Below are 22,008 nucleotides of genomic sequence, written 5' to 3' on the forward strand. Positions count from 1 at the left end.
ATCACATTATCAGCCCCTCCCCTAACCCCTCCCCCTTTATAATACAACTACAGCAGGCAAAACGGGCATACTTAATGAACTGGTGGGCGTGTCCACATACAGTAAAAGCATGATTTTAACAAATACTGTACACTTTTTGGAAAGAGTTCTTCCTCCTTATATTATAATACCTGATGATCATGTTTTAGGGTGGAACAAATCATGGCACTCCATCTTTAAGGTGAACAATAAAATGTAAATGATTTGTTTTATATAATTAAATTGTTGTTTTTGGCCATGTGAACCATCTTCATCATTCACTCCATTCAGCATTTCTGTGTTTATAAAATGGCAAATGTGTTTGTTGTGTCCTAGAGTCAGACACTGGATGTATTTTAATGTTAAATATTTGTATTTATTTTTGTGAAAAGACACTGGAAAGACTGAAAATATGACTTTGCATTTGTAAAATAAACTACTTTTGGATTTATGTCAAGAGAAGTGGAGTTATTGTTTTTCTCCAGTATGTCAAGTCCATCCATCTTTAACCGCTTATCCGTAGTCGGGTCACGGGGGCAACAGCTCTCCAGAGCAACATTAGTGACTTCCTCCTGGGGGATTCCGAGACCTTCCAAGGCCATTGAGTCGATGTGTTTCCTCCAACTGTGCCTTGGTCTGCCCCGGTGTCTCCTCCCAGTGGGACGTGCGTCGAGGACCTCCCTAGGGAGGCGACCGAGAGGCATCCTAACCAGATGCCCGAACCACCTCAGCTGACTCCTTTCCAGGCGAAGGAGCAGCGGTTCTACTCCGAGTCTCTCTCGTGTGACTGAACTTCTCACCCTATCTCTAAGGGAGATGCCAGCCACCCGTTGAAGAAAACTAATTTCGGCCGCTTGTATTCATGACCCACACTTCATGACCATAGATGAGAGTAGGAACGAAGATTGCTCGGTAGACGGAGAGCTTTGCCTTCTGGTTCAACTCTCTTTTCGTCACAACAGTGCGGTACAGCGACTGCAATACCGCCCCCCTGCCGCTCAGATTCTCCGGCTGATCTCCTTCTCCGTCCTCCCCTCACTCGTAAACAAGACCCCGAGATACTTGAACTCCTTCACCTGGGGTAATGTAATGGGGTAATGGGGGGTATGTCATGTCAACATTTATAATAGAAGAAATGGCTTAAACAGAAACCTCAAAGAAGAACAATTATAATTGACATGAGTAAAATACACAGACATGCACGAAATAAACCATGCACATATAAAATATAATTTTACTTTACCACTAACATTTGTGATGTTTAAGTTTGTTAATTACTCCGTTTATTATGAGTCAAAGTAATGAAATAATGCGAAACTAGACACTCAAATATGAAGGGAATATTGAGTGTGTAAAATCTTTCATTTTACAAACACTGAAATCTGGACGCTTAATGCAGGACATATAGAAATCAAATGAGCTAAAGAGAAGTAAAAAGATTAGGGATGAGATATGATGGGATATAATTGATAACAAGCTGAAAATATATTTTAAACTTTACAGTAGACTGCAAGGTTGTGGTGTCTCTAATGGTGCATCCATTGATGACTACATTGTTTATTTACAGTGTGCTGTACAATGTGGTAGTAGGATTATGCAGGTGCACATACAGTACTTAATAAAACACATTTCCTTCAGTCTAATACCACAAAATGGCAGCCAATAAAATTAAGAAATAAGAAATGTCCCCATTATGTAAAAAAGGTATACTTTATTCATTGACTCAATTGAATTCCATTTCCATCAGTAAAGTAGAAGCACTTGCACTCATGGTGAAGAACTTAATAGCAGGAGTCCATGATGCGCTTCATGCTCATGAACCTCATGCCCTGGCCCATGCCCATGTTCATGAAGTTCCTGTACTCTCCGGGCCTCATGTACATCTGCCTGCCTCTGAAGTTGGCCTGCTCGTACATCAGCCAGTGGCCGTCCATCACGTTGCAGGACATGCAGTTGTTCATGCGGTAACGGTCCATGATGTTCTCACAGTCGTCCATCATCTCGTACATCTGGCCTCCGAAGTTCTCCCTCTCGTAGATCTTCATCCTGTAGTTGCCCCTGTACTGTGGTTTCAAAGTGTGCGGATGATTAATGTATTATCTCTGCTGCTGCGTGAATGATAAATAATATATGGACAGAATGGCTGAAAGAAGAGCTTTCTGTGCTGATCTTACCATGGGGATCATGCGGCAGGACCTGATGTGGTCCTGCATGCCCATCATGCTCATGTAGTCTGCGTACTCGCCCCTCCTCATGAAGTACTGGTTGCCCATGTAGTTGTTGCGGTCGTACACCATGAAGCAGCCCCTCTCCACCCTGCAGGAGTGGCACTTGCTCAGGTAGGAGGACATGTCGGCGCAGTCGCTCTGGCACTCATAAGAGCGGCCCTGGAAGTTCCTGTCCTCGTAGAAGACGATCTGAAAGCGAGAGGACAGTCATTTTAGCCTCTACGAACTGTCCAACTTCGTCCATGTATTGAAGGTCCACTTAATTTCAACCTATCTTCATATAATTGGTCCTCACTAATGATCATGGTAAAAATAGCACAATTCTTTTCAGTCTGTGGGCTGTATTTTGCGTGTCTTAAGTACCAGGTCTTATTCCCTAACTTGAGTAAACTAAAGACCTGGAGGCGTGGTCAATGCTCTTTGGCCACTCAGAATAGCCAAATGGCATTGATCACGCCTCCAGGTCTTTAGTTTACTCAAGTTAGGGAATAAGACCTGGTACTTAAGACACGCAAAATACAGCCCTAAGTCTCATAGGAGGGCTGTGGGCAGTTCAGAAACCCGTCCACCAGTGACATCATCGATGGGGATCCAAGCTAATAGAAACTGCAGGCTTTCTATTACTAAAATGGAAGCCATCGTTCTCACGATAATACAAATAAAAAAAAATATATATTTTTGTAATCTTGTTAAAATCTGCCTAACGATGATGTCAATGGTGGACGGGTTTCTGAAGTGCCCACAGCCCTCCTATGATACAAAGACTGAGTAGAAAATAATTGTGGTCCTTTAACTAAATTAATAACTCTTAATCTTATACACTCTTTAAATTCAAAATAACTACAATATACTATATTTATACTATAAACCAAACAATTAGGCCATTTATGAGCTGGTTACTATTATAATGTACATTATACAGTACAATGATGAACTTTGGACTAATTGTACAATCCACAGGTGAACTCTTCTTGACTCACCTTGCTCATCATGTTCATGCCGCTGGAGGTCATGGTGGCTGTTATTGGGCTCTGCTCTGGGCAGGTACGGTGCTTCTGTTGCTGCTGCTGGGGATGGTACCTTTGACACTCTACCTGGTGGAGGGCATGCCTCTTTATAGCACCTGACCACCCAGAAGACCTATTGTCCAAAAACAACATGAGCCAGCAACGTGTCATCAAAGAGCCCGTAGTACAGTACAGTAGCAGTGGTTATTCAACATTTCCAGGGACTGTACTCCAAATGGGTGCTTCTGATTCATAACAGAACAAAAAGCCATTGAGCTACTGTACTGTTTCATAAGAGGAGTGAAAAGAGGAGTTAACGGGCAATCATGGGCACTAGATTTGCCCGTAAACCTCAAGTTTAGCAGCATATACAGTTAATATACGGTAATATACAGGTGTGATGGTACAATTCGGGAGTTTACCGGAGTTTGTTGGAAGGTTTAACGGGAGTTTCCTGTAATATACACAACCGTATTCCATGCTTTTTTGCGCAGTGTGATCTGTCACACGATCTGGCCTCAAACATTCTGTTCTAATGTAGATGCGTCTAGACCAATGGTTCCCAAAGTGGGGGTCCGGGGACCCCTAGGGGTACTTGAGGGAGTTCCAGGGGGTACCTAGCTAAATCTTGTTAATGTGGTTCCATTTGTACACTCTCAGAGTTAAATTAACAGTGGTTTTACAATATAAATTGGCGTGCCAGAGATAGAAATGCCATTAAACCGGAGGTCCGTAGCATAATGCGTGTGAAACTGGGGGTCCTTGAAATTAATATGTTTCGGAATCACAGCTAGAGCCATATAAATCCTCCCTTATCGGGGTCACTGGTATATGTTTTCAAATGGGGGGTCCTTATCGGGGTCACTGGTATATGTTTTCAAATGGGGGGTCCGTGGCCTAATAAATGTTGATTTGGGGGTCCTTGACACTGGTCTAGACACCAAGAGAGGATGGACACTGGTCATATTTTCAAGGTCCCGGTTATTTTTATTTCATGACAGGATGACGGGTAGATAATTGTTTTGTCAGCCATTAAAAATGTGGACGTTATTGAGCCAGTACAGTACATCTCTAATTGTTTGAGAAGGACAGGGGTCACCGTGAGAATACAGTAGGGGCGCCCATAGCATTATCTTTGATACGATGTACGCAGATGAAATACAGTATGATATCATATACTCTTCTGTTTGCTGTTGACCTCATAAAGTCAGTAAATCCTCTCCAATACATTACCGACAATTCTCACTGCTTCACAATAAGGAACTGTTTTACTTGGACAACCACTGGTTAGACGACCACTTTGCTGGAAAACAAATGAAAGCATTAATGCTGTAATTTGTTATAGGACATTGTATTGCATTTATTGAGAAATATTGGCCTGTGTAGGTACAGTAACTTGTGTCAAAGGGCAGTTTGGTTGGGACGAAGTGGCCTCTTACAATCTGATATTTTGTGTAAATATACCATGATGTTCCCTGTTCATACTGTATCTACAGTAGACTGTATCTGACAGTAGATTCTATTTTAATTCATTTGCAGATTGTCACCATCACCAACCACAGGTTGTGATCAGAGACGTTGATCATGGACTGTTGTTTGTGTTTACTTTGACCACCTCAACATGAATACTATATTTTAGTATCCAAGACTCATTGTAAGACAATTTGTGTTTGTGTATTGCTTCTATGTGTATATATTTTGAAATATTCAAATACAGCGTGCGATTTATTTCCTGTTGCATTGCCACGTGATCTGGGTTTATGTTGTTCCTAAATACTTAGTCTTAATACTTTTGCTGAGAAGACTATATAAGCATCCGTTACCATTTTTAAGGTACTAATAAATTCCACATCCTTTTGGGTGTGAATCTGTGTTATTTTAACATGAGATTAACACTGGGATCATTATAGTTCTTTCCAGAAGAACATTTTAATCACATATAAAAAGTACTTTTCAGGATTACCAGCAATCATCATCTGTATTCATACAAGACAGAGTATAATGACAAGTTGTCTTAATCACCTGGGCAGCTAATCAGACAAATTAGTTTAGCTACAGGGAGTTAAGCTTGTTTTGACACTATAGGCATTCCAGCATTGATATCTGACTGTGACACTTCTGGCTCTCGCTCTACATGGACAGTAAGTAAAACTGTGTGGGGTTGTTATACGTAGGTATAACGTGGCTGGGTAAGCTTAGTATACATGAAACTAAATAACAAACATAGCAATACATAATTCAGCAGCTGTAGACAAATAGTAGTATCCTACTACTACAACAGCATTAACCATTTGGTTGGGATGAAGTGGCCTCTTACAATCTGATATTTTGTGTAAATATTCTGTCTTTGTTGTCTTAAATAAATGAGCAGCTGCTTTACAGTGGATGAACAGTCTTTTCCAAATGAGCTCCTCATTTCATTGGGTAAATGAGCGAACTCTTTAAACATTAATACCGGTGCATTGTTATTTGTTGCCCTCTGCAATTTGAAACACTCAAATGGTTCTCTGAGCATCCTAGGCTAACCAGTCCTGCGGTTTCCAGAAAAAGTGGCATGCCCATTATGTCCTGTTCCGGTTCACTTTCCCATACAGTCGCTTTTGTTTGATTGGATTGTCAGTAGATTTGAAACGGAAATATGTGCTTTCCGGAAGGCGTCACAACTTCCTAGGTGTTTCCAGTTCAAATCTGCTGTCGAGCCAATCAAACAATGCTATAGGGAAACTGAACCGGAACAGCTAGGACAGACATGGGTATATATGCCATAGCTCCGTGGTCCATGGTGTTCCCTATACACTATGCCTATGAGCTATAGGTGCATATGCCTGGGAACCCAGAACCAGCTGGACCACAGCTTCACACAGAGCCTATTCACACTGTTGGGGTTACATATTGTACGTTTCTTTAAAGTCCTGTGAGTCGGCCTGGGCTGTGGCTCAGCGGTCCAGGCACCTTGGCCGGTAGTCAGAGTCTGGCAGTGTGCCGCGGATTCGACTCCCGATCCCGACGGCCTTTACTGCATGTCTCTAGGTCGTCCTCAGACGAGCCCTCCATCGTCGTTTCCAGTCATCCCGGTTCTCCATACATCCGGCCAGTTCGTTGGTACTTTGCGCTCCTGCTTTCTTGAGTACATCCACGTATGTTAGCGTGGGACGTCCTCGTGACCGGTGCCCGTGTTTTGGATCCCACAGCACTAGTTTACTGGCTGGCAGCTCTTGGTGTCTTTGGCAGTGTCCTGCTAGTCTCATTCTCCTGGCTGCTATTTTCTGGCTCACCCTTGGCGTTCCATCATACAGATTTGTGTTGGTAACATGTGTGCTCTTGTTGATGTTGAGTACTGCCCGCAACATTCTGGTGTAGCACCCATCGAGAGACTTCTGCAGGGTTGGCTTCAGGGTCCAGCATTCACTGCCGTTTAGGAGAACAGACTCTACCGTTGCATAGAAGAAGCTGAGTTTGGTTTGACAGGGGGAGGTTGGAGTTCCATACACTGGCCATGCCGTTTAGGGCCCTCCATGCAAGTGCCTTCCTCACTTTCAGGTCTTGTTGTCACTCCCCCATCTCCCCCATCACTCCCCCACTTCCTGTCAGCCTACTCTCTATCCCTCTATAAAAAAATTAAATCACACCCGTGTGAACCAAGTGGTGCAACTCCCCTCTCTCTCCCCCTCAATCTCTCTCTCTCATTAGCAGGCAACAGTGCAGCACTGTCTCTCTCTCTCTCTGTTTCTGGCAAACAGTGCCCCTACTCGTACTCAAACTGGTGCTCATTAACCAACACATAGGTGAACACATAATAACATCACGGACATTGATGTTCCTTGGAGTGGTTGCACCACTCAATAAAATAAAGGCGAAAGACGCAAAAAAACAACAACATTAAAGTCCTGTGAGTCAATAATGACTTAAAGCCTGGTACTGTACATCCTCAATGCATTCACCATGGAGAGAAAGATCTGCATGTAATTCTGAATATACAGTATAGGAACATACCATCCCGTCCATGGTCTCAATAAATAATATACAAAACAATTTGAACGATAAACCCGGCATAAACCAAACCAGTCCATAAAACATCACTGGTCTGAGCTGGACGGGCCCAACCGCATAACTGCCCATCTTGGACCACCTGGAACAGCATCCCTGCATTCTCCACAGGATTCAATCAGACCAGTGTGTGTCCAGTGGAAAACCTCGTATGAATCTGATCTCAGGTCAGAATGGGTTAATCAGACCAGTGTGTGTCCATGGAAAACCTCGTATGAATCTGATCTCAGGTCAGAATGGGTTAATCAGACCAGTGTGTGTCCATGGAAAACCTCGTATGAATCTGATCTCAGGTCAGAATGGGTTAATCAGACCAGTGTGTGTCCATGGAAAACCTCGTATGAATCTGATCTCAGGTCAGAATGGGTTAATCAGACCAGTGTGTGTCCAGTGGAAAACCTCTATGAATCTGATCTCAGGTCAGAATGGGTTAATCAGACCAGTGTGTGTCCAGTGGAAAACCTCGTATGAATCTGATCTCAGGTCAGAATGGGTTAATCAGACCAGTGTGTGTCCAGTGGAAAACCTCGTATGAATCTGATCTCAGGTCAGAATGGGTTAATATTGTGCTGCTGTCACCTGACACATTCCCTCCTACTGTGTTGTGAAGGGCAGCCTCTGCTGGACAGTTCCCCTTCCCACAGCTCACCTTTTCTGCATCAGCAATGATCAACAGGTGTCTGCCATCACCACTCTGGACTGATTATCCACTCACACTGCCCACGCACATATCCCTCACACACTCCTCCACACAGTATCCACTCACACTGCCCACGCACATATCCCTCACACACTCCTCCACACAGTATCCACTCACACTGCCCACGCACATATCCCTCACACACTCCTCCACACAGTATCCACTCACACTGCCCACGCACATATCCCTCACACACTCCTCCACACAGTATCCACTCACACTGCCCACGCACACATCCCTCACACACTCCTCCACACAGTATCCACTCACACTGCCCACGCACATATCCCTCACACACTCCTCCACACAGTATTCACTCGGTTACTATACTTTGGTCCGACGGAGCATTGGTCCGATCGACAACCTACCTCAAACCCTCACCCTAACCCTAACCTCCCCCGGGGCAGACACCTAAACCTAACCCCAACCCTCACCCTCACCCTAACCTCCCCCGGGGCAGACACCTAAACCTAACCTCAAACCCTCACCCTAACCCTAACCTCCCCCGGGGCAGACACCTAAACCTAACCCCAACCCTCTCCCGACCCCCAGCGCACCTCGGACCATAATGCTCCGTCGGATCATAGTATGCCTCCCTGTTCACTCACCAGTCATTCCACCTCAATCTCCAGGGGCAGAAGCCATGCGTGAATGAACAATGTAAGCTTTGCTCCTCCCGTATTGTGTTTACTTTACTGTATTTTGAGTTACAGACCTGATTTACCTCATAATATCTGAATCTACACTTTGAACAGTATTCCGATTTGGTATTGATTTGTTCTGTTTCTTTTGTGCACGCGCGCACAAACTTTGTCCCAACACACAAACATTGAAGACGAAGGTGAGGACGCAAATTCTGATTGGCCGGAATGAGATGAGGTACGATGATAAGAGCGCCTCTCACTTCACATGGGTGTGATTTTTTTTTAATCTGTCAGATTAAAATTCATCCACTTTTGAAAATCACTGGAAATTGTGAATGGTGATATTAATATGGTCTTACTGAACGAGACCATGTGGACCTTTAGTTCTGACTAAAACTGGAGCGAGTAGGGGAGGTTTTTCTAGCTGTTACCGTAACCACATTGATGAGGTTACAGCCCTACAGGTGAATAGACCTGTGCGTGTTTATGTGCATGCATGAGAAAAAAAAAAACTTGATCTTGCAATTTACTTATATAAATTATACTTTATTTCCTATACAAGTACATCCACCGGGGAGCGGGGAAGAACTTAATAGCAGGAGTCCATGATGCGCTTCATGCTCTGAAACCTCATGCCGCTGCCCCAGCCCATGTTCATGAAGTTCCTGTACTCTCCGGGCCTCATGTACATCTGCCTGCCTCTGAAGTTGGCCTGCTCGTACATCAGCCAGTGGCCGTCCATCACGTTGCAGGACATGCAGTTGTTCATGCGGTAACGGTCCATGATGTTCTCACAGTCGTCCATCATCTCGTACATCTGGCCTCCGAAGTTCTCCCTCTCGTAGATCTTCATCCTGTAGTTGCCCCTGTACTGTGGTTTCAAAGTGTGCGGATGATTAATGTATTATCTCTGCTGCTGCGTGAATGATAAATAATATATGGACAGAATGGCTGAAAGAAGAGCTTTCTGTGCTGATCTTACCATGGGGATCATGCGGCAGGACCTGATGTGGTCCTGCATGCCCATCATGCTCATGTAGTCTGCGTACTCGCCCCTCCTCATGAAGTACTGGTTGCCCATGTAGTTGTTGCGGTCGTACACCATGAAGCAGCCCCTCTCCACCCTGCAGGAGTGGCACTTGCTCAGGTAGGAGGACATGTCAGCGCAGTCGCTCTGGCACTCATAGGAGCGGCCCTGGAAGTTCCTGTCCTCGTAGAAGACGATCTGAAGGCAAGAGAGGAGATATTTTGAGGCGACGGAGCCTTAATTTTGTCGATTTGCCGTTTTGAGGCCCAGCGATATTGTAATTTGTGACCACTTATTCCCTATTTTTGATTTTGAAAGATAGCTAAAATAGCAGATCTGCAAGCTCATGTGTCACATTGCAATCCATTGTAGTAATAATAATAATATAATAGCTTGAATGTATTTATCGCTTTCTAAATACCCAAAGCGTGTTACATAAAGAAAAGTAAGGAACCAACATTATTCAAGAAAAGTGTATGAGCATGCATGTATGAGTATGAGTATCAGTGCTAGATAAAAAATATAAAAGGTATCCTTTTATTGTGAGCTTGTAGTTCTGCTGTTTTCTTTCATAATGTGTGAAGGTTTTCACATAAATGTTTAGTTTTTGATGACATAATTGATGTATTTATATGATGATAAGCAGCCTGTTTTTTTTAATGTAATCCCAAGTCTTGATATGTACTGTGATACTTTGTAATTTGTGGAAATTCAATAAAATACTTATAAAAATGTAAACAAATAAAATAAAGATATAAGTGGGACTTACTTTGCTCATCATGTTCATGTCGGTGGCGGACATCTTGGCTGTTGTTCTAGCTGCTTTACAGTAGAGGGGACTGCTGCTGATGGTGAACTGCCTTCCTACCTTCCTCATGCCTTGTGTTTTATACGACCTCCCGGGCAGAGGCTCCATTGTGTCAAATCCCCTGAGCCAGCAACAATACATGGAAAGCTTCCACGCATTGTTCCCTTGGAAGCGCATAGAGCGCTGAGGGTTTGTCCACATTTAACCCATTCTGACCTGAGATCAGATTCATACGAGGTTTCCGCCGGACACACACTGGTCTGATGAACCCATTCTGACCTGAGATCAGATTTAAAAAAAATCAGTCGTTCTTCGATTTTTCAAAAATAGCAGACCTACAAGCTCGTATCGCGCCACTCGGTGGCGCGATATGAGCTTGTAGATCTGCTATTTTTAAATAGCTAAAGCATAACATGATGCCAACACCAAAATGGGTGCCCGTTCAGAATGGGTTAACATGGACCGGGTCCCTCAAACGACCTTAGTCCATTCTGTACGGGAAGCCCAAGCATTATGTTATACTTTAGCTGTACGTCGTATTATGCTCGTTATTGTGTTATTGTGCTATTGTATTGTGCTATTGTATTTTCTGCCTTTTGCTGTGTATTGTTGTGAAGTGCACAGAGACCCCTTGGTGTGATGTTGCACTATAAATAAAAATAAACTGAAACTGAAAATTGAAAAATAGCAGATCTACAAGCTCATATAGTGCCGCGCTACGAGCTTGTAGATCTGCTATTTTTGAAAAACCCAGTGAAAATGTGGCGCAAATCTTTGAATTATATTCTTTCACAGCGAACGTTTTTTAACTCAAATCTTTGCTTCATGGGGGGGGGGTCCCCATTTTCGGTGTCGGCGGCCAATTACATATATTCTTGGGGGTCCTTGACATGAAAATGTTTGAGAACGACCGACATAGAAACGTGGGGGTTTTGCAGAAAACTGTCATGATTTAGAAGACATAATTATTTTGCAGAATCTGGTCTCAGGTTTAAATGAGTTAGTGTCACACAAAGCCTCTTTGGGGTTAACAACAAAGAATACTAATCAATACAAAATGCTCTATAATGATCTATACTGTATATGGCAGATATGAGGGCTATAGTGGCCCACATTAAAAAAATAAAATCCAGACAGACGTATATTAATAAGAACTATAGTTTTAAGTTGTTCATTGCATAATATAACTTGAAATATTAACATCTATTTGTCTCCCAACACAGTAAGGAAATACTTTCTAGTGTCTACGTTTTTAACTTGTGATAGCTTTCAAATTGAATGTATTTTTTCAAGGTGTTTTGCTAAAGGGGGGGGAGGAGGGGTGTCTGCTAAATGCTAAATTCCCCCACACAGTAACTGTCATTTCTCAACCGTTTCGGACGCGGGGCAGCCCGCCGGAACCGGGGGGGCACCCTGGGCACGTTCCTGTGGGTCTGGAAGTTCCGAGAGGTGGGGACCCACCGGGGACCCACCGGGGACCCCCACACGGAGTTGCAACACTCAGTTCACACGGGTGTGATTTTTTTAATACATTACATAAGGCCCAGGCCGTAGTGTAACGGTCTGGGCACCGGACTGATGATCCAGTCGCGGTGTGCCGCGGGTTCGACTCCCGGACCCGACACGGCCTTTACTGCATGTCATCCCCCCATCTCTCTCCCGTTTCCTGTCAGCCTACTTTCTATCCCTTAAAAAATCAATAAAGGCGTAAGCCGCAAAAAAATATCTTAAAAAAAAAATACATTACATAAGTTTGTCAAATCTGTATGGCGGTGTATGTTTATACAATTGGTGTTATGTCTCCCTGCTCTGCGGAGGTGGATCAGGGGTAGTGGCCACCTGGCCGGATGGTAACCACAAGGTTTCCAGTTCGAACCCGGGCTCCCCCAGAGTTAGTGTCGAAGTGTCCTTGAGCAAGACACAACCCCTAATTGCTTCTGATGTGCTGGTTGCATGGTTTCCGCTGCCATCGGTGTATGAATGTGTGTGTGAATGGGTGAATGTAATGACCAATCTATATGTAAAGCGCCACTATATAAATGCACCATTTACCAAATATGTTAGATCAAAGGTCATGTCTCACCTAGACACAGTATCCGACACAAAATATTACCTGATGGTCAATATTCAATTAATCCCCTGAGCAAGCAGTCAATGGTAAAAAAATAATCGGCGCTTAAGCAGGAAACCATGAGGTTTAAATAGGGGGTAGAAGAGGAAAGTTGCCATAGTGCCATAATGTTATGGTTAACGTTACATTGAAATTGTACCAATACTAATTTGATTACTTATTTTATGTATTCATTTATATTTATATAGTTGGAAATATTATAGGTAGAACTGCACTCTGTCGAGTGCATACAGTACTTGCTTGTTGCACAATAGTAGGCCAGTGCACAAGCAGAGCACGTGCACGTGCAACTTTGCAAGTACTTTCGACCGCTACAAACTGTCAAATCTCAGTTTCTCTGTGAAGGAACAGAGAAACTGACAGAAATGTTGAATTATTAGGTTTAACTATTTGCTACCTACCTACTTTATGCATGTAAAAAATTACTTTGCGACACTTATCATGCGTATGCACCGTCTCAGCATATTCGATGCGTATGCACCGTCCCAGCAAATCACGTAATGACTACTTGTGCTTGATACGGCACATGGTGCCAGATTACATACATGTATACTGTACATAGGAGCATTACCTTTAATCCTCCCAACACTAAAACATATCTTTATTACGTCATCATTGAGAGCTAGTTATACCAGTGCCGGGTGGATTAAAGCAACTGCCTCTATGTATATGTATATGTAATTTGTAAATTGATTAGCGGTATACTGTGGTTACTTTGCGCCGTATGCACCGTCCCAGCATTTTCGATGCGTATGCACCGTCCCAGCAAATGACGTAATGACTAGTTGTGCCTGATAAAACCAATGGTTTTCGATGGTGACGTAATGACGATATGTTTTAGTGTTGGGAGGATTAAAAGTAATGCTCCTATGTAAACATGTATGTAATCTGGCACCACTGCCATATCGGGCGCAAGTAGTTATTACGTCATTTGCTGGGACGGTGCATACGCATGAAAAGTGCTGGGACGGTGCATACGGGCCCTTGGCGAAACTAGTACTTGCGCGCTCTGCTTGCGCAAGTAATTACTCCTGTTCTTGACAACCCTATACAACATACAATGTAGGATTTGATGAGTCAGGCTAATGTGCTATTATAATCGGGTTCAGGCTATCGGGCTATATCGGGTTCAAGGTTATCCAGGTCAGGTTCTGGTTGATTCGAACAGAATTTAGCTTTTGCTGCGTCTCTGGCTCAACTTTTCAGGGCCAATTATAGCTACATGGCACATGCACGTTACATGGCACAGTCATTTAAATATTCTTTGAATATCTTTAACTTTCATGTGTTCAGGCGCGGGAGGGAAGCCAGGCAGGGGTAAAAAAAATTTGTAACACTTTACAATAACGACCTTTTATTTATAAACATTCATAAGCAGTTTGTAGATGAGTAATAATCATGAACAGACTGTTTGTTGACATCCGTAAATGTTTACCTAAACATTTATAACTATGTGAATGGTTTACTACTTACTAATACCTTACTAGTAATAACGTATAAATGATGTTTAAACAGAGTTATAAATGTTTAGGTAAACATTTACGGATGTCAACAATGATTGTTCATGATTATTACTCATCTACAAACTGCTTATAAATGTTTATAAATGCTTTATAACAGGTCGTTATTATAAAGTGTTACCAAAAAAATAATCACACCTGTGTGAAGTGAGGGGCACTCTTATCATCGTACATCATAATGATGTAAAATAGACACTGTATTTGCTCAGTGACATTCATTGTCAATGGAAATGTAATGTTTGTGTAGGACAAACCTGGATATAGGAGGGGCTATAGCGCCCCTCAAAAAATGATTAGGATACTTTGAATTAAAAAATCACAACCATGTGAAATGAGCGGCGCCCTTTCAATTTATGTTAGCTGACATTTGACATTGATACATAAGGTGGTCCCTTATTGGCCAAGAGCGTGATTGGTTAGCCGATTTGCTCGTTTACATGATGTAAGTTTTCCCCTTCAATGCCAATGGCGTTTAATGTTTTGATGTTTAATTGATGTCAGTCATATTTAGCAGAATTATCAGCTCTTATTATCATAATACATCATCATGCATCATCTCATACTGGCCAAGCAGAATGCCTGTTGCCTGTGATTGGTTAGCTGATTTGCTCGTTTACATATGACGCAAAATTTCCCTTCAATGTCAATGGCGTTTTAAGTTTTGATGTCATATTTAGCGGAATTCTGACCTAATTTCTCCGTTCATTGTCAATGGAAAATATTGAGACGTTTGGGGACAAGATTTAGCAGACATTTGATTTAAAAACCACACCCGTGTGAAGTGAGGGGTGCAGAATAGCTTCCATTTCTCCAGCTTTGAGCTTAACCAAAAGTTAAGGCCAAGAATTACACTTAAATATCTTACTTAGTTTTAACCTATTTGTACACAGACTTCAAAGCCGTTTAAGCCTGCATGAGGGAAGGAGGAATCACATAGATTATTATTATTATTTAATTTTATTTAATTTTATCTTTTACTGACTTGGTATTTAGTGTTAAAGGGACATTTCACTGCTGGAAGAAACTGCAGTCTCTCAATGTTAATAATATTTGCAGTCGAGAACAGTAAAACAATTTTAATGGCCTCTATGGCCAGAAAAAGAATGAAGTCTGTGTGTTCGACTAGAGTTTCACTGGACTACAATGGCCATAATGCTTTAGTGCGCTGCCCTTCCTTGTGGAGAGGGGGAGGTTGTGTGGAGGTGTGACAACATGTAGTCCAGGAAGGAAGTGAGACCAATGTCTGACGCATCAGACATTTGAAATATCTAAAAACCCTGCAGGAAAGTGTTTGAAAAAGGGGTGAATTGACCCTGTAAATTATCGGAGGTCTGCCAATGAATTGTGATTATTTTCTCTTTTAGTTGCAAACGGGGGGCGTGTCCTGGGTTGTGTCCTGGCAGCGTTTCTTGTTGCACAGCTTCTCGTCTCCAGCCTGCTCGCCGTGCTTCCACACCAGTCCGTCGGCGAGCTCGGGCGAAGACGAAGAACCCTTCTTCTTCTTCTGCCACACGAACTTCCTCACGCCCTTGAGGCTGCCGAACCTCAGGTAGGAGATGTCTCCCTTGTCCTTGCCGCTGTCCTGGTCGGTGGTGTAGATGTGAGTGATGCCCGCGGCCCTGATCAGGGGAACGCACTCGTCACACGGGCACTTGGTGACGAACATCATGGTGGACTCCCACGCTCTGACCTCCCCGGTCCTGAAGGTGAGGGCGTTCTGCTCCGCGTGGATGCTGTATCTGTACTTGTGTCTCTGTCGTTCCTGCTGCTGCTGCTTGATGTCCAGCTGGCGGTACACTGCGTACGGCGAGCCCACCGGGTAGGCGTTGTAGCCGCAGCCCAGCAGGTACAGCGGTCCTGTGCCGCCGCCGCAGCCCGTCCCTCGTCCCTTGGCCCAGATGACGGCGCCGACGCCCGCCTTGGGGTCCTCCGTCTGGTAGGAGAGCAGCCTCGCCTGGACGATGCAGTGGCGGGCCACCTCCTGGGAGACTCCCTCCTGGTGAGGAGACGTACTGCACGACGCCACCGGCGAGGACTGGGGCGGCGGCGGCGGCGGCGGCGGCTCCGCCGCGGCAGAAGGCTGCTGCTGCTCCTCGCTGCTGTAAAAGCCGTGCTGGAGCAGCGGGACTCCGGCGGCCACCGACGCCAGCACTCCCAGGAGCTCCCTCATGTTCTGCCTCAGGCTGCTGAACCAGGGCTCCAGGCAGAAGTTCTCCAGGCCCATGTGGGTGAGGACGCCGCGGTGCTGCTGCTCCGTGCCGACCAGGAAGTCCCGGGAAAGGCCCTCCAGGTGTTTCCTCCGCTGGCCGGAGAAGAGCTCCCGGGCCTCCACTCCCGGGTCGTCCCGACTCACGCGCTTATCATCGTACATCATAATGATGTAAAATAGACACTGTATTTGCTCAGTGACATTCATTGTCAATGGAAATGTAATGTTTGTGTAGGACAAACCTGGATATAGGAGGGGCTATAGCGCCCCTCAAAAAATGATTAGGATACTTTGAATTAAAAAATCACAACCATGTGAAATGAGCGGCGCCCTTTCAATTTATGTTAGCTGACATTTGACATTGATACATAAGGTGGTCCCTTATTGGCCAAGAGCGTGATTGGTTAGCCGATTTGCTCGTTTACATGATGTAAGTTTTCCCCTTCAATGCCAATGGCGTTTAATGTTTTGATGTTTAATTGATGTCAGTCATATTTAGCAGAATTATCAGCTCTTATTATCATAATACATCATCATGCATCATCTCATACTGGCCAAGCAGAATGCCTGTTGCCTGTGATTGGTTAGCTGATTTGCTCGTTTACATATGACGCAAAATTTCCCTTCAATGTCAATGGCGTTTTAAGTTTTGATGTCATATTTAGCGGAATTCTGACCTAATTTCTCCGTTCATTGTCAATGGAAAATATTGAGACGTTTGGGGACAAGATTTAGCAGACATTTGATTTAAAAACCACACCCGTGTGAAGTGAGGGGTGCAGAATAGCTTCCATTTCTCCAGCTTTGAGCTTAACCAAAAGTTAAGGCCAAGAATTACACTTAAATATCTTACTTAGTTTTAACCTATTTGTACACAGACTTCAAAGCCGTTTAAGCCTGCATGAGGGAAGGAGGAATCACATAGATTATTATTATTATTTAATTTTATTTAATTTTATCTTTTACTGACTTGGTATTTAGTGTTAAAGGGACATTTCACTGCTGGAAGAAACTGCAGTCTCTCAATGTTAATAATATTTGCAGTCGAGAACAGTAAAACAATTTTAATGGCCTCTATGGCCAGAAAAAGAATGAAGTCTGTGTGTTCGACTAGAGTTTCACTGGACTACAATGGCCATAATGCTTTAGTGCGCTGCCCTTCCTTGTGGAGAGGGGGAGGTTGTGTGGAGGTGTGACAACATGTAGTCCAGGAAGGAAGTGAGACCAATGTCTGACGCATCAGACATTTGAAATATCTAAAAACCCTGCAGGAAAGTGTTTGAAAAAGGGGTGAATTGACCCTGTAAATTATCGGAGGTCTGCCAATGAATTGTGATTATTTTCTCTTTTAGTTGCAAACGGGGGGCGTGTCCTGGGTTGTGTCCTGGCAGCGTTTCTTGTTGCACAGCTTCTCGTCTCCAGCCTGCTCGCCGTGCTTCCACACCAGTCCGTCGGCGAGCTCGGGCGAAGACGAAGAACCCTTCTTCTTCTTCTGCCACACGAACTTCCTCACGCCCTTGAGGCTGCCGAACCTCAGGTAGGAGATGTCTCCCTTGTCCTTGCCGCTGTCCTGGTCGGTGGTGTAGATGTGAGTGATGCCCGCGGCCCTGATCAGGGGAACGCACTCGTCACACGGGCACTTGGTGACGAACATCATGGTGGACTCCCACGCTCTGACCTCCCCGGTCCTGAAGGTGAGGGCGTTCTGCTCCGCGTGGATGCTGTATCTGTACTTGTGTCTCTGTCGTTCCTGCTGCTGCTGCTTGATGTCCAGCTGGCGGTACACTGCGTACGGCGAGCCCACCGGGTAGGCGTTGTAGCCGCAGCCCAGCAGGTACAGCGGTCCTGTGCCGCCGCCGCAGCCCGTCCCTCGTCCCTTGGCCCAGATGACGGCGCCGACGCCCGCCTTGGGGTCCTCCGTCTGGTAGGAGAGCAGCCTCGCCTGGACGATGCAGTGGCGGGCCACCTCCTGGGAGACTCCCTCCTGGTGAGGAGACGTACTGCACGACGCCACCGGCGAGGACTGGGGCGGCGGCGGCGGCGGCGGCGGCTCCGCCGCGGCAGAAGGCTGCTGCTGCTCCTCGCTGCTGTAAAAGCCGTGCTGGAGCAGCGGGACTCCGGCGGCCACCGACGCCAGCACTCCCAGGAGCTCCCTCATGTTCTGCCTCAGGCTGCTGAACCAGGGCTCCAGGCAGAAGTTCTCCAGGCCCATGTGGGTGAGGACGCCGCGGTGCTGCTGCTCCGTGCCGACCAGGAAGTCCCGGGAAAGGCCCTCCAGGTGTTTCCTCCGCTGGCCGGAGAAGAGCTCCCGGGCCTCCACTCCCGGGTCGTCCCGACTCACGCGCTTATCATCGTACATCATAATGATGTAAAATAGACACTGTATTTGCTCAGTGACATTCATTGTCAATGGAAATGTAATGTTTGTGTAGGACAAACCTGGATATAGGAGGGGCTATAGCGCCCCTCAAAAAATGATTAGGATACTTTGAATTAAAAAATCACAACCATGTGAAATGAGCGGCGCCCTTTCAATTTATGTTAGCTGACATTTGACATTGATACATAAGGTGGTCCCTTATTGGCCAAGAGCGTGATTGGTTAGCCGATTTGCTCGTTTACATGATGTAAGTTTTCCCCTTCAATGCCAATGGCGTTTAATGTTTTGATGTTTAATTGATGTCAGTCATATTTAGCAGAATTATCAGCTCTTATTATCATAATACATCATCATGCATCATCTCATACTGGCCAAGCAGAATGCCTGTTGCCTGTGATTGGTTAGCTGATTTGCTCGTTTACATATGACGCAAAATTTCCCTTCAATGTCAATGGCGTTTTAAGTTTTGATGTCATATTTAGCGGAATTCTGACCTAATTTCTCCGTTCATTGTCAATGGAAAATATTGAGACGTTTGGGGACAAGATTTAGCAGACATTTGATTTAAAAACCACACCCGTGTGAAGTGAGGGGTGCAGAATAGCTTCCATTTCTCCAGCTTTGAGCTTAACCAAAAGTTAAGGCCAAGAATTACACTTAAATATCTTACTTAGTTTTAACCTATTTGTACACAGACTTCAAAGCCGTTTAAGCCTGCATGAGGGAAGGAGGAATCACATAGATTATTATTATTATTTAATTTTATTTAATTTTATCTTTTACTGACTTGGTATTTAGTGTTAAAGGGACATTTCACTGCTGGAAGAAACTGCAGTCTCTCAATGTTAATAATATTTGCAGTCGAGAACAGTAAAACAATTTTAATGGCCTCTATGGCCAGAAAAAGAATGAAGTCTGTGTGTTCGACTAGAGTTTCACTGGACTACAATGGCCATAATGCTTTAGTGCGCTGCCCTTCCTTGTGGAGAGGGGGAGGTTGTGTGGAGGTGTGACAACATGTAGTCCAGGAAGGAAGTGAGACCAATGTCTGACGCATCAGACATTTGAAATATCTAAAAACCCTGCAGGAAAGTGTTTGAAAAAGGGGTGAATTGACCCTGTAAATTATCGGAGGTCTGCCAATGAATTGTGATTATTTTCTCTTTTAGTTGCAAACGGGGGGCGTGTCCTGGGTTGTGTCCTGGCAGCGTTTCTTGTTGCACAGCTTCTCGTCTCCAGCCTGCTCGCCGTGCTTCCACACCAGTCCGTCGGCGAGCTCGGGCGAAGACGAAGAACCCTTCTTCTTCTTCTGCCACACGAACTTCCTCACGCCCTTGAGGCTGCCGAACCTCAGGTAGGAGATGTCTCCCTTGTCCTTGCCGCTGTCCTGGTCGGTGGTGTAGATGTGAGTGATGCCCGCGGCCCTGATCAGGGGAACGCACTCGTCACACGGGCACTTGGTGACGAACATCATGGTGGACTCCCACGCTCTGACCTCCCCGGTCCTGAAGGTGAGGGCGTTCTGCTCCGCGTGGATGCTGTATCTGTACTTGTGTCTCTGTCGTTCCTGCTGCTGCTGCTTGATGTCCAGCTGGCGGTACTCTGCGTACGGCGAGCCCACCGGGTAGGCGTTGTAGCCGCAGCCCAGCAGGTACAGCGGTCCTGTGCCGCCGCCGCAGCCCGTCCCTCGTCCCTTGGCCCAGATGACGGCGCCGACGCCCGCCTTGGGGTCCTCCGTCTGGTAGGAGAGCAGCCTCGCCTGGACGATGCAGTGGCGGGCCACCTCCTGGGAGACTCCCTCCTGGTGAGGAGACGTACTGCACGACGCCACCGGCGAGGACTGGGGCGGCGGCGGCGGCGGCGGCGGCTCCGCCGCGGCAGAAGGCTGCTGCTGCTCCTCGCTGCTGTAAAAGCCGTGCTGGAGCAGCGGGACTCCGGCGGCCACCGACGCCAGCACTCCCAGGAGCTCCCTCATGTTCTGCCTCAGGCTGCTGAACCAGGGCTCCAGGCAGAAGTTCTCCAGGCCCATGTGGGTGAGGACGCCGCGGTGCTGCTGCTCCGTGCCGACCAGGAAGTCCCGGGAAAGGCCCTCCAGGTGTTTCCTCCGCTGGCCGGAGAAGAGCTCCCGGGCCTCCACTCCCGGGTCGTCCCGACTCACGCGCTCCATGAAGTCGCTCCCCCTGGAGGTGTCGTCTATGAACTGCGTGAGGCCCGGCGCCAGCGGCTCCAGCAGGAAGCAGATGTTGGGCCGGCTGATGGACTTCAGCCTCTCCGTCGCCACGGCGTCCAGCGCGGCCTCCTGCGTAACGACGCGGTCACCGCCGCCGCCGCCGGGTGCATCGTGGGACGTGCAGTGCTGAGAACGGTCCGTGGTGGAGATGACGGACCTCAGCAGGCTGACCTCGGGGTCTCCGGGCCAAAAGGTGATCTGGCTGACCCCGGCGTTGATGATCAGCTTGAGGCAGGTGGCGCAGGGCCTCCTGGAGAAGTAGAGCTGGCATTCGGACAGTCTGCCCCCGCCGTGGCTGACGATGGCCACCTGGCCCGCGTGGAGCTCCGGACCCGAGCAGTGGAGCCCCACCACTCTGCCGTCCTTCACCACCACCACGCCTGTCCGCCGGACGGCCTCGTTGCCGTCGCCTCCGTCCGCCTCTGACTCGTCCTTGGGAAAGGACTCCATCCACAGGCTCAACAGGGTGAACATGTTCACCTTGGACAGCCTGGGGATGTAGCCCTGTGGTCGGGTGTCCGTCTGTGTGTTGGCATCCTGTGCTTTGCGATCGTCCCGTCTGCGCTGACATGTCTCCTGGCCGTCGTGAAGGAGTGAATCCTGGTTCATGTGGTCGCTTCCTTCGGTGGCCATCCGGTGCTCGGGTCGTGTCTCTGGTCCGATCCCTTTCCACTGCTCTCTGGAGGCATTTGAGCCCAACAGCACCTTAATACGCAGACCCAGCTCTGGTATGACGTCACACACAACACAAACCATTGCCTAAAGCAGATACGTACTGTATACGTGCGTGCGTGCGTGCGTGCGTGCGTGCGTGCGTGCGTGCATATAGAGATAATTAATGTATGTGTATATGTAAATCTTATTTCAGTTTAGTCTATTATCATTATTATACTGAATTTATAATATAGCAACAGTTCACTTCAACCATTATTCGTGAAATCGCTGCACGTCTACCCGACCGTGACTGACAACCATCCGACCGACTTCAAACTCAGTACGCCCGACATGGAGCCGATTGGACAGGCGCTTGTCCAGAACTACCAGTCCGACCGATATCCG

General features: G+C 46.2%; 3 protein-coding genes across 5 annotated transcripts in view; all 3 read right to left on the minus strand.

Annotated features, from left to right (window-relative positions):
* The window catches only part of lmo2 (LIM domain only 2 (rhombotin-like 1)), a 196,466-nt gene that overhangs the window by 8,063 nt on the left and 166,395 nt on the right, over positions 1–22,008 (minus strand). The gene's annotated exons all lie outside the window — the stretch shown is intronic.
* Positions 1,781–10,473, minus strand: LOC310857911 (gamma-crystallin M2-like; the record flags this gene model as incomplete). 3 transcript variants are annotated; one of them, XM_083763897.1, is made up of 3 exons in its annotated part: positions 1,781–2,081; positions 2,193–2,435; positions 10,441–10,473. In XM_083763897.1, 3 exons carry the CDS (start codon positions 10,471–10,473, stop codon positions 1,800–1,802), a joined length of 558 nt encoding a protein of 185 aa, XP_083620023.1. The 3 variants fall into 3 exon arrangements, with proteins under 3 accessions (XP_083620023.1, XP_083620021.1, XP_083620022.1); XM_083763895.1 differs by lacking the exon at positions 10,441–10,473 and adding an exon at positions 3,227–3,259; XM_083763896.1 differs by lacking the exons at positions 1,781–2,081; positions 2,193–2,435 and adding exons at positions 9,234–9,515; positions 9,627–9,869.
* Positions 19,885–21,705, minus strand: LOC310857278 (cytidine and dCMP deaminase domain-containing protein 1-like; the record flags this gene model as incomplete). Its single annotated transcript, XM_083762890.1, has 1 exon — positions 19,885–21,705. The coding sequence occupies one exon, from the start codon at positions 21,703–21,705 to the stop codon at positions 19,885–19,887; it is 1,821 nt and encodes a 606-aa protein (XP_083619016.1).

Source organism: Protomyctophum parallelum (assembly GCF_964188405.1).
Source record: "Protomyctophum parallelum genome assembly, chromosome: 4".
NCBI lineage: Eukaryota > Metazoa > Chordata > Actinopteri > Myctophiformes > Myctophidae > Protomyctophum > Protomyctophum parallelum.